General features: G+C 47.9%; 2 protein-coding genes across 3 annotated transcripts in view; both read left to right on the top strand.

Moving 5' to 3' along the window:
- The window catches only part of CLEC16A (C-type lectin domain containing 16A), a 73,945-nt gene extending 65,264 nt beyond the window's left edge, over positions 1-8,681 (top strand). Inside the window, exons 21-23 of one of the 2 annotated variants that reach the window (XM_085890562.1) lie at positions 4,382-4,555; positions 5,578-5,724; positions 7,128-8,681. In XM_085890562.1, the coding sequence (XP_085746688.1) occupies positions 4,382-4,555; positions 5,578-5,724; positions 7,128-7,408 (602 nt within the window). In that variant the 3' untranslated portion in view covers positions 7,409-8,681. The remainder of the gene's footprint in view (positions 1-4,381; positions 4,556-5,577; positions 5,725-7,127) is intronic. The other variant, XM_085890563.1, reaches the window with a different exon arrangement.
- A 1,498-nt stretch (positions 8,682-10,179) lies between these two features.
- Positions 10,180-13,286, top strand: part of LOC147020909 (regulator of G protein signaling 9-like) — a 73,991-nt gene continuing 70,884 nt past the window's right edge. The window contains exon 1 of the mRNA XM_085890561.1: positions 10,180-10,523. Within this exon, the coding sequence (XP_085746687.1) occupies positions 10,506-10,523 (18 nt within the window). The 5' untranslated portion in view covers positions 10,180-10,505. The remainder of the gene's footprint in view (positions 10,524-13,286) is intronic.

Below are 13,286 nucleotides of genomic sequence, written 5' to 3'. Positions count from 1 at the left end.
AAGAACATCTTTGCTGAAGCGATGTTGAAGACTTCCAGATTCTTCATGATGTCCTATGTCTGGACATTCAGCACTGATTTCTGCTGCTTCTTCAAACTCAGCAATGGCTCTGAGTTTCTCAGGAAGAGCCAAAATGTGCTCCTCCAGGGTGTCATGAGAATCATAAATGTTTGACACTCCACCATCACCTTTGACAATCTTTGTGGTCTGCTCATGGCTGTGGTCCTTTGGTATCAGAGAGAACTTCCTTGGGCTCTTCTGTACCACAAAATTTCCTTTCGTGAACTCCCTATGAACCTCTGGATACTTCGATTCAAGTTCAACCATATCCTTGACATGAACAGGGAGCCATCTCGAGTAGTGCACTTGGTTCCAGATGAAGACATAATCACACAATTCATCGATCACCTGAACATATAGGGCAAAATCCCCCTCACGCAGGGAGCGGACAAAACGGCAATGCATAAGTTCAATGTCCATCACCATACACCAATAGGCAAACATGTTTGACTTCATCTTCATGGCATCTTCCCAACTCTCCTGAGTGCCTGAACCCTCATGTGTGTATGCTTCATTCTTCAAAATTGCCAAGGCTAGGAGGAATACTTGGTGCATGTACCTTGTCTGTTTGAGATGGTGGTCCGGTTGTGACGAAAACGACTCTGCGCGTCCAGCGGTGAGAATGCCTGCCTTGCAGGCCATAGTTGCCATACCAGAATCTTCAGTCATTTTGCCTTCCATCGCTTCAATAACAAACTCAATATGCAGGGCACCAAGCATCAGTATGAACTTGTCCTCACTCAAGTGTGTCGGACCATTTCCATTGGATTAGTTTTCCAATTGCGTAGATTGGCTGATCCATCCCTAGAACAGGTGTTTGCACTGGATTGCATCCCTTGTAAGGCACATTGTATGCTTGACCATTGAAACGGATGCTGCCTTATCTGGAATCATAATTGATGAGTGACTTGCTCAGGCATTGAGATGTGATTGTATTATGTTGCTAATGGCAGCCTTTTTTTTTTTTTTTTTTAGAAATTCAATACAGCTGCCATCTGAGCGATTTAAAATTGACCATCACATTCCTGGACCCAACAAATATGGGTGTAGACACCAATTTTATCTTCCGAGCTTGTTTGGTTATCAAGATATCATTAAAAGTTAGTCGTGAATGGTGGCCATTTTGAATTTTCGAATTATTCGAGATGGCTGCCACCTCAGCCCTTTCAGAGTTCGTCCATACGATTCCCAGACCCCATAAATGTGGGTGTAGCCACTGAAATGAACTCTCCAGCTGGTTTAGTTTCAGAGATATAGAATAAAATAGGTTTTCAATGGTGGCCATCTTGAAATCCAAGATGGCAGCCATAAAAGGGGTGTGTCAAAGTGCTTCCATCCATTTTTTTTTTGATTGTCAAGGTCTAAACTACTTGTGTGCCAAAATTCACGCTTTTATCCGGATGTGCACACTTCTGCACTAAGATCCCCCACTAGATGGGAAAGTGGGGATGAAACAGAAAAGGAACAAAACAACCGACAACCAACGAAAAGAGGTGGGAGAGGGGGGGGAAATAAACCACAATAATCTGGGGATAGGGAGTGCTGGGAATGGGGCAATTTGGGGTTGAAGCAGTGATGCATTAACACACTGGCATGCAGGGCCTGTGCCCAGGTGGGCCCTGAGCAAAGGTAGCATTGCATGCCCCCCCCCCCCACGACCATCTTGGTTCACCATCTTTCACGACAGGGCCCTTGAGGGCGGGGGTTTCACTTTGCCAACAAAACATATCACCTTGAAAGTGGCGATAAACACAGCACAAAGGGAAAGCTCCATCAGTCCGTCTCAAACAAAGAAAGCACTGCCATGTAATGAATCGATTAAAAAAAAAAATCTTTCCCCATGATGTTTAACTTGACAGGACTACTACAAAATTATGGGGTGAGGTTAGTATTAGTCGAGAAATCAAGTGAAATAATAACTACGTTTATTGTATAGAAATGCAACAATAATCACAATAAAATTTACAGAATTCCTAATATTAATACATATTGATATTGTTTAACAAATCCACATTACAACTTAGTATACATTCACAAAACACCCCCTCATTGGTAAATGGGATAAGCCGTACACACGGTGGAACGTTGTGGTTTTTAAAATCAAAGCACCTGTCCCAAGGATGAAACGAAACTTCCCCAGCGGTGCTGAAAAGTGGAAAATAGATCAACGAGAACCACCCTAAATTTACTCTCTCCGTTACACAAGCGGGAGAACCACAAAGGGGGGGGGGCAAGCAGGAGAACCCCAAAAAATGTTAATCCACCTGTGGGTAGAAGAGGTCATGAGTATGGATTTTGGGGGGGGGTGGAGGTAACCTGAGGTCGTGGTGAAGAGCTGTCTTGAAGCCCTGGAGGGAAGAATGGTACTGAACAAACTGAGGAAGTTTATTTCACAGGTGAAACAAAAGGGGAACGAATGCATGGAGTTGAGCAGTGAGCTTGGATTGTTGAAAAAGCATCATCCTCTGTTTGAGGATGTGGTTGCAAAGAGCTTAAGATCGATGTCGATGTATAATCTGACCATGGAGCAATCCAACACTCATATTGTTGTGGTGCCGGGTTCGGGGGTGGGGAACGACCGCTAGATGGAGCAGTTGGGCCGTCTCCCACGGAGCACCCGTAATTGAAGGTCGTCACTCCGGATAACTCCGAAGTCGACGGGTTGCTTAATGGACCGTGGACGCCAATATTTTGACCGCGTGGTTAGGGTCTTTTTGTCTAATTCCAATTTACCTAATCAGCCGTGCAGTTGAGCTACCGAGGAAACAACACCCTTGACCAGCTTTGTCCGAACCGAGTCGATGTTACCGACTCGGATCCGGCATTAATGAGCGGGAATTACCAAAGCCGCGCCAGTCCAAATAACAATCTATGGCACAATCGGCCTCACTACAACTCAAACCAGAACCAGAACCAACAAACCAGAACCACCAGGCCAATAAGAGAAAGCACAGAAAACGAGCTGGTACATTTAACATGGGGTTTATTCACAATAATCAGGAAGGGAGACACAGAGCAGAGGTAATCTGATTAAATTGCAATGTACAATAAGCAAGGCACTTATGCAATTCTACTTATAAGACTGGCCACAGACAGACGCACACACCCAAAAAGAAATGGAGCCAACTGCCCTTTTATTCGGACCCTCCAGCCGTAGAGGATAGCAAGCTGGGGGTTAGAGTTTGGTCGGATACCTGGCTACCTCGTGCGGTCTGACCGACCTGCACTTGTGAGCTCTGTGTCCGTTAAAGGGATCGGGGTCCCCAGCTCGAGCGCTCCACACGAACCACAATCCAACGAGCACACACGAACCCACGGCCAGAATCCAGTGAGCAACCAGGATCCTATGGACGACCAGCCACCAACGAACCACGACGACCAGGGAACGAAGACGGGAACCAAAATTAAATGACCAAGACACAACCGAAAAAGGACCCCCACTCGTCTTTGAGCGCCTCGCGATTCTTTTTATTCCCCCCCCCCCATGCGGGGGGAGGGATCCGCTTCTCTGGAAACTTGCCTCCGGATTGGACGAGAGGTTCGGGTGTCGTGCTGGCCAGCCGTGATTGGAGGAGGGGCGTGTCGGCGTCTCGGTGCTCCTCCCCCGAGAGAGGCTCTTTTGCCTTCCCCAGTGTCGACAGGGGAGACATTCTTTCTTGATGGGGCGGAGTCAGAGCTCCGAGGTGAGGGGGCTCCGCCCATGTCCGTAGTCAGAAACACGTGCGTTATGGCACCATGGTGTGAAGTGAAGTGAAGGTTGGGCAGGTGAAGCGCTTGTTCGCCTGCAGAGTGGGAGGAGGAGTGAAGTGAGGGTTTTGTTGGTGTTGGCAGATTTAAAGATGTAAAAAATCTGACTATAAAAGAAACCCGCAGCGCACACATGAAATTAACCCATTGTACATAGGGGAGGGATTCTAACTATCCACATATACTTAATGAAATAACTGAACTTTCTGGGACTGCTGACTTTCTGTGGGCAAAAGGCTTCCAAATTTGTAACAATATGATCGATTTGGTGACGTGAGAGTTGTAAAGAAGTTCCTTCTTGCTGCTCGTTTGTGACCAGCAGTTGTAAGTTTATGCTCTTTGTCATAATGTTGTGTGGAGCACTTTGTTGGTATCGAACGAATGAGAATATTCCCGTTACCATCGGGCTCGAGGAGAATTGAGGGTGCACAAGATTTTGCCGTTGATTGGCATTTGTTCATTGTTTAAACATTTGTGAAACAGTTTAACAAAGGCTGTGAGTGTATTTTGTAGATGACTTGTCAAATGGCTTGAGCAGTGAGTTGCCATGCTGAATTCTTCTCTCTCCATGCAGCTCTCTTGGAATTGCCTATTCAACCATCTCCAGAGCTCATAGGGATGGTAGGACGGTCAAGCTCTGGGCCTGCCTACTTGTCTTTCAACCATCCCTTCCGTTTCATCGAGGGGGCTCGACGTGGACTTTCGTCAACGAGTAACGCAACCAGTTCTTCCACTGACAGAGTTCCTGGTTTGTGTTGTCAAACCATGTAAACACTGAATGCAAATTGCTGATTTCGGTGTCTGACATTAACTAACCAAACACAGAGGGCGTATTTGAGGTTGAAGGTTGGAGTTTGGTCACTAACCATTTGATTGTCTGGTCGTGAATCGATATCTAACTAGTTGCGCACACTAAGTGAAAAGTGGGGCGAACTGAAGCAATCGGTTCACTTTGTCTATATACGGGCGTTGGTCTATGTTCGAGGAACAACTTGCTTTCAATTTGATGTACTTAGAGCACAAATCGGGCTGTGAATCGGAACACGAACCTGCAGTTTAGTAACACTTTGGTTCTGAATTCAGAAAATTGTACGGAATCTCATCTGGATCACGCATGCACATGGAGTACGGTAATCCTTTTAGTCTGTCTGCCAGCCTGGCAGTTAAATAAAATTAAAAATCATTCCAAACAGGAAAACTACTGCTTTTAAGGACGTTATAAAGGAAACAAACAGGCACGAATAACTCGTGTGATGTGTTAGTTAAGGTCGAGTAAAAGACACTGTGCCAACTGCGGTAAATTTCCCAAAAAAATTTTTTTTTTTTTTTCTAAAGCCTTTAAAACCTTTATTTTGTTTAAATTTAATTACATACTGTACTTGAATACTGGAGAACACAAATTGCCTGGTTGGCATTTCCAAAGACCTCCATGTTATCAGTACTTGGACAAAATATAACGCTATTTTACTCCATGTCAACCAATCAAACATGCCGCTCGCACTCTCGGCGTTTAGGAATATCACGATTCAGACAAAATTGCCACTTGTTGGAAATGTAGATGATGCTTGGAAACACAAAGTGAGAGTTGAAAAGCCCCTTCCCAGGTCCCTTTGTTTCTCAAGGTTAGGTTGGTGGGGTAAGGTGTTCTATGAACTCTCTCGTTGAACTTGTTTTCAAATTGCTGACGATGCTTTATCTCGAGCAGGACACAAGCAGATTCTTGTTAGTGTTGGACACGCCACAGGTTCCTGTGTGTGTTGCTTTGTGCAGGTTTTGCTGTCGCGAGGAGGGAAAGCCCAGTTTATCCTACCGGAAACCATCAAGGCGACATTTCGGGTCATTCCAGCACCGCGAGTAGCGAGAACGAATTTGACGGAGCCGTTGGTGGTGCAGATAAATCTGCACAGACCGTGCAAGGTTGCTTTTTACGTAATCGAGTTTACATGCACAGACATTCTTTTACATACGTGTGCACCATTCGAGCCATTTAGGACCACTCTAACCCCAACGTCCTCTTCCTGGATAGTCTGTTTATGGTGGGATGTTGAGGGTTGTAATCGCTTTCAACTCGCAGCATGCTTAAGCATTTGGTTTTGACCTCTTGTGATAGTCCTGACTAATGGGATTGAGGACTCGCCTCCTCTCCATTTTATACACTTGTATGAATAAAGAGGTTTTAAAAAAATTTTTTTTAATTTTTTTAACGATCTCAGGTTTGTGGTGGAGCTGTCACACGCTCGTCTCACACACATGGACATGTAGACGAACGCACGAGGCGCAACACAGGACTGTTAGCTGAGACAGACGGTCACTGAGATTGGGGGAAGTGCCGTCACTGCCTGGGGCACTTTGTGCCGGGGGCGCCACAACAATGGCGTCACCTTTCTCACCGCATTCAGCGGAGCATTTTCTCGGGAGGAACTTCCTCCTCCCAAAGATGGCAACCTCTGGAGATTGCCCTTGCTTTTATCCTCTTGAATGCTGAATGTAAAGCAAGGACGCAGCGCGTCCAAATTTTTTGAAATTTTTGGTACGACTCGGCCGGTATTAGAACCGGGGTTATTAATGGGTTTTGTTTTAGTTTGATGGGGGTGAAAATCAGAAGATGCATTACAAAGCTGACATTTTGCCATCAGAGGGGAACAGAGAGAGAAGGACATCGCATGTGAATGGCAGAAAGCAAATGAGAGGGATGGGGGGTGTAGACAGGGTTTATGAGTGTAAGGGGAGCAGGAGTGGATCTGGGGAAAACCATGAGGTGATGAGGGGCGTTGCTCTTCAAGAAATGGAGGAAGGGACACGAGACAACAGACAGGAAGTCGGTTACAAAGACAAGAGTGTAAAGAAATGAAGGAAGGGAGGTGAGCGTTCAACTTTATATTTGGGGAAGCCAGCGAGTCGTCTGGTTCTGCAGGAAGAGTGAGTGCAACCTCTGTGGTTGGAGTGAGGCGCCATTTTTCAAGATTGTCTCCCTGATCTCCTCACGTTTGTAATACAATTTGATGGCCCTTCACTGTATTTTGTCTGTATCAGAAGTTTTGGAGTTCTTATAATGTTCACTTCTTATTCCCTCACCAAAAGTTTCACTTTATTTCATTAAAAAGTGAGATTGAAGCAAAACCATCTTAACCACCCCTCTCTAAAACAAAAACAACAACAACAAAACAAAATGCCTTTGATGTTTACATTTCAGATGAAATGGTGGAGGTTATTCTAACTTGTGTATTTATGCCATCTCGAGATGTTTAACACAAACCTTGCCTTGCAAGTTGTTTCATTGCCTGTGCCATCAGCTTCTTGATTCGTTTTATTTCACCCAGATGTGACGACTGACAGCGGCCCTCCTGCTTCCACGTCCGAAGATTCTACTCCACCTTCTTCAATGACCCATCATACCCTTCGTCACACGAACATTTCATCTCGTTCGGCTTTGGAAGGCGGCTTGCTCGCTCCGAGCCTGATGCCAGCGGCCCAGCCCGTGCTCTCTCTGCTCCCCAGTGGAAATGAAGATTCTCCGAACATCGAATCGCTGACAATTCTACCCCCTGCGGACGCGCAGCGGATTCGCAGCCTCAGCGGCTCGACCAACGCCGACACTTGAATACCTGTTGTTGTCATACACTCCGAGAGGTCAGGTTTACCGAGGGTGTTGTGTCGTGTAGCGCTCTTCTCTGACTGTTCCTGCCAGGAAGGAATTTTGAGCGCAGGAACAGAGGGTCGAATTTATTTAATTCGGCAGTCATGGTTGCCAATTTGCTCGAATTGCAAGATGTGTCGGACTTGCTCCGCAGGCGAAGATCCAGTTGATTATCGAGTTGTTTCAGCAACACGTTACTTCAGTTGTGTGACATCGGATCGCTCCAGCTTCCAGCGATGGTTTTCAAATCCAAATCTGTGATTGAAGAAAACACTATTTTAAACTTCCTCTACCCTCGCCCTCCCCTTCCCTTCCCCCCTCCTTTGCAACACACTACAAACCTCAACGCTCCACTCCACAGGGGATTTCTGTTTGCATTTTGCTTTTCAGTGGGTTCGGGAATCGCGTTCTCTTTGGCACTTTTTAACCGTCGGATGTCGGGGCTTTAATCGAATTGGTATTGAGTTTTTGCACACCTGGTTTGGCAGATCACCTGTTACTTGCACTTTAAAAACCACTTTCGCAGTTAGGGCCATATTTTTTTTTTAATTATTATTGTTTACTCTCGGTAATCCTCCAAATGGTGATTCTCCAGCTTCGTTGCCGTGTTCGAGATTCCAATCCGTCCGTCCACCCGCCAATCCACTCTGCCGCTGCTTCTCCGATTAATGACCTGATTTCCCCCCCCCCTGCCTCCCCGGACCCCTCAAAGCATTATCATTTTGTTTTATCACCATTCTGCTGCTTGTATCATGTGCTGTTGATATTTTCATTTTCAGGTAGACGTGTCTGACTTCTTGTTTGATTTTTAATCAAAAGTGTATCGGTTTGACTCGTGCGTTGTCGAAGCTTGTATGTGGTGCCATGCAGTGTACCACCACAATGTGGTGAGTGAGTGCACATTGAGATTGTGTTCACCACATCCTTGTTTATCCTTTTGTGATTCGGCTGTGGAATGGGGAGGCCTCGCGGTTAACATGTACAAGGTGTGGGTGTGATTGGCTCTTCACGGCCCACGTGGGTGCGAAGCGGTGACCGACACGTTCTATTGTAACTTCTGTTTCAATTTTATTGTTATTATCATTGTTAATTAGTTAATTTTTTTTTGCTGGTGTTCCTGTTTCTCCATCGTGTGATCACAGCAGGACGGTCCCAGGAAGGTTTTTGATTGGTTTGACAGGATTTGACGTCTCCTTTATCGATTTTGGTTTGAATGAACAATAAAACTGGAAACGTGTCCACCTTTCTGTGTGCCGCGTTTGTGGGGAGTTGGTGTTTGAATATTTGCTATTTGCATGCTCATGTTGAACTCTCCTTCTGGACATTTGTTTGTACGTGGATAGGGTAACGTGGGTGGTGCTGCCTTTCATCGTGTCCATCTTTCGCTCCCCCCCCCCACCCCCGTGTCCATTTTGAGTCGTTTCATCAAATGTTTCATTTCTCCATCTGACATCCCAAAGGTCTCCTGCTTTTTAAGGGTAAGGTGAGGGAGGGGGAGGTACGTCTGAACACCTTGCACGCAACCAAAGGAATTTTGGAGAAGCTCCTCGTCGAAGCCCACACGTGTCAATTGAAACGGTGCACGCTCACCTGCGTCTTCCCTCTCTGCTCTTCCTTTTCACTTCAACAAGACTTGCACCACCGTCACCTCGTGGTTTCTTCCGCAATCACTCCAAAGATGTTCTACACTCGCTCTTCCCATCTCCTTACCCTCCCTGCCTCTCCACTTTACCTCCACCACCGATGGTGGATGGAGGTTGTTTTTACCACTGTCTGTCATTCTGTCCGTCTTTTGTTTTTGTCTGTGAGCATGATTCCTCAAAAAATTGTGTACGGATTCGGACGCAACTTGATGGACAGGTAGATTTTTGTGAAGATCCGGATGCTGCGATTCTTCACCATTGAGAGATGGGATCGGAGACAGGTTATGACAAAACTTGGTGGATGGGTTGGTTATGGGTGAGAAGAACAAGACTTCGATTTTGGAGGTCCGAATCAAGATCTGGTCCATCAGTGGGATACAAAACCTCTTCATCCTGGCAGAGGTATGCGCTCTACTGAGTGCCGTTGTAGTAGTGACCAACTGTGGTGGTTCTTGGAAATACCGATCGTTAATGGTGGTGGTGTAAGGATGCCTCTGGATCATACGGCAGTGATATTAAATGGTTGTTATAAGAGTCCTCTTACAAGTCACTTTGACACAGGAGGAGGTCATTTGGCCATCAATGCCAGCGTTGGTGCGTTAAATGCCGAGTGTAGAGCAAGAAGCAACATTGAACATTTTAATAATCTGTAGGTATGACTCGGCTGGGATTTGAACCACCCACACTCTGATGGGATGCTCTAACCATGAGTCCACCGAGGTTGGTGAAGCCTTCATATCTGATGTCCCTGAAATGTGATCTTCTGCTCTGTACTGATGTACATCTCTTGTTTGAACAGTGCTCTCTGCGATGGCTCGTCCCAATGTCCTGCCGTCGTTGAAGACCAGATGGCAGTTGTACCATCCAATGGTGGAGCACTTTTTCCACGAGGCCCTACCTCCCTTTGCCTCACACTGCTCTTGTCTGCCCGTCACTGGACTTGCATCGTGGTGTTTGAAATGGTGCACATTAGCACCTGGAATGGAGTTCGGGGAAGCTAAAGGTATGGGGGGGTTGGGGGGGGAGTCGGGGGTCGTCTGATCGTTCGTCCACAAACATTTTAAACAACAAATCCGAAACGACACCCAGTTTCAATGAAACTTGACCACAACCTTCATCATTGGTACATTTTGCTGATTGACTTCCTCCTTGGTATCATGTTCTACCAGGTGAGCACCCACAGGTATATTGCCTTTATTCTTTTTTAATACCTGTACGAGCTCTTTGAAGCTTTGTTTATCATTTGGCAATTCGGGTGTGGAAGTTGGAGGCATTCAATGAGCTGAGAGAGGTGGGGGTGCGGAGAGGTGGGCGAGCGGGGTGCGGAGAGGTGGGCGAGCTTGGAGCGCTTCGCCTTGGATTTGGACCGCTGTCCTTGTTCTTGTCGGTTCCTCGTGCGAGTCCGCTCGTCCGTGAAAATGTCAAGATTTGAGAAGGTATGTTTGGTCTATTTTACAAATTGTTGTCCTTGTGATCCCCGGGTTGACGTGCTGCTGGCGACTCGTGCACGAAATGTTCCTTTTCACCATCATGTGTACTCCTTATCTGTATCGTCAATAAGGATTCACATGTTGATTTCCTGCTCATTCACCTTTTCCCCCAACAATCGCGATCGTGTGTGTGTGTGTGTGTGTGTGTGTGTGTGTGTGTGTGTGTGTGTGTGTGTGTGTGTGTGTGTGTGTGTGTGTGCACCTGCACGACGCGGACAATGTCCAGCGGAATAAGATTTCCGAACGGGTTTTTCACATCTGTTGGACAAAACTACGTGTTCACATCGACATTCGAGCCGTGAGCCCCGACTCGATGCTCATGTCGGGCATGGATTTGCTATTTGATGACAAAGCACGTGATTGGGTGATGTGGGGGACATGCAAGTGATTGGCGGGCTATGTGTAGGGACATGCACGTGATTGGGTGATGTGGGGGACATGCACGTGATTGGCGGGCTATGTGTGGGGACATGCACGTGATTGGGTGATGTGGGGGGACATGCACGTGATTGGGTGATGTGGGGGGACATGCAAGTGATTGGGTGATGTGGGGGACATGCACGTGATTGGGTGATGTGGGGGACATGCACGTGATTGGGTGATGTGGGGGACATGCACGTGATTGGGTGATGTGGGGGACATGCACGTGATTGGGTGCTATGTGGGGGACATGCACGTGATTGGGTGATGTGCGGGGACATGCACGTGATTGGGTGATGTGGGGGGACATGCACGTGATTGGGTGATGTGGGGGACATGCACGTGATTGGGTGATGTGGGGGACATGCACGTGATTGGGTGATGTGTGGGGACATGCACGTGATTGGGTGATGTGGGGGACATGCACGTGATTGGGTGATGTGGGGGACATGCACGTGATTGGGTGATGTGGGGACATGCACGTGATTGGGTGATGTGGGGGACATGCACGTGATTGGGTGATGTGGGGGACATGCGCGTGAGTGGGTGATGTGGGGGGACATGCACGTGATTGGGTGATGTGGGGGACATGCACGTGATTGGGTGATGTGGGGGACATGCACGTGATTGGGTGATGTGGGGACATGCACGCGATTGGGTGATGTGGGAGGACATGCACGTGATTGGGTGATGTGGGGGACATGCACGTGATTGGGTGATGTGGGGGACATGCACGTGATTGGGTGATGTGCGGGACATGCACGTGATTGGGTGATGTGGGGGACATGCACGTGATTGGGTGATGTGGGGGACATGCACGTGAGTGGGTGATGGGGGGGACATGCACGCGATTGGTGGGTGATGTGGGGGACATGCACGCGATTGGGTGATGTGGGGGACATGCACGTGATTGGTGGGTGATGTGGGGGACATGCACGTGATTGGTGGGTGATGTGGGGGACATGCACGCGATTGGTGGGTGATGTGGGGAACATGCGCGTGTGTGGGTGATGGGGGACATGCACGCGATTGGGTGATGTGGGGGACATGCACGTGATTGGGTGATGTGGGGGACATGCACGTGATTGGCGGGCTATGTGTGGGGACATGCACGTGATTGGTGGGTGATGTGGGGGACATGCACGTGATTGGCGGGCTATGTGTGGGGTCATGCACGTGATTGGGTGATGTGGGGGTCATGCACGTGATTGGGTGATGTGGGGGACATGCACGTGATTGGTGGGTGATGTGGACATGCACGTGATTGGCGGGCGATGTGGGGGGACATGCACGTGATTGGCGGGCTATGTGTGGGGACATGCACGTGATTGGTGGGTGGTGTGGGGACATGCACGTGATTGGTGGGTGATGTGGGGGACATGCACGTGATTGGTGGGCTATGTGTGGGGACATGCACGTGATTGGCGGGCTATGTGTGGGACATGCACGTGATTGGCGGGCTATGTGTGGGGACATGCACGTGATTGGCGGGCTATGTGTGGGACATGCACGTGATTGGCGGGATATGTGGGGGGACATGCACGTGATTGGTGGGTGATGTGGGGGGATATGCACGTGATTGGTGGGGGGACATGCACGTAATTGGCGGTGATGTGGGGGATGTGCGATCAGTTCGAGTCGTAATCGAGGTGGGGCAGGAAATCCACAGAAGTTTTGCCCGATTTTGAGTGCAAGACGGGACAGGAATGATCTCAGAAAACGCGATTGGTGTGACGTGTGGAGCCGCTGGTGTGTGCGGGAAATCACCGAAGCGGATTGTACGAGGGAGCTGTGAATATGTCCCTTTAATTCGGATTTAGGGCTCCGATAATCCAAGCAAGAACTCTCACACCATCTGGCGGGCCTCGGAGGGGAGTAGTCTGGAGGCCCCACACCATGACATGCTCCCAAACACTTTTTGAGTGGAAGCTGAATGCCAGTTGGAAAGTCTCTGTGCTGTACAGACTTGTAGGAAGTTTAATATTCCAGTCCTGTCTCCGAGCTGCATTTTGGCCTTGAGGTCAATTCGAGGTCAACATGTCAAAACAAAGACGTCGTGCAGAGCATCTGTCGGACTTGTGAAGTCCCCAAAACAAATTTTACCTGAAAAGTAATTGTTGCTGGAATTCAGTGACGTCATATGCGAATCCTCTTGAAATTTCAAGTCCATCGAATGGAAATTGAGGATTTCAGAAATTCCACTTAAGTTGTTGACCTTTAGCTTATGTTGACCACAAGATCAATCGGCTTCTTGCTTACGACCAACTGGACGATTTCATGAAGATCGGT

The sequence above is a fragment of the Eptatretus burgeri genome, chromosome 8 (genome assembly GCF_056783735.1).
Source record: "Eptatretus burgeri isolate ZD-2024b chromosome 8, Ebu_testis_v1, whole genome shotgun sequence".
NCBI lineage: Eukaryota > Metazoa > Chordata > Myxini > Myxiniformes > Myxinidae > Eptatretus > Eptatretus burgeri.
This window is presented reverse-complemented; position numbering and strand designations above follow the sequence as displayed.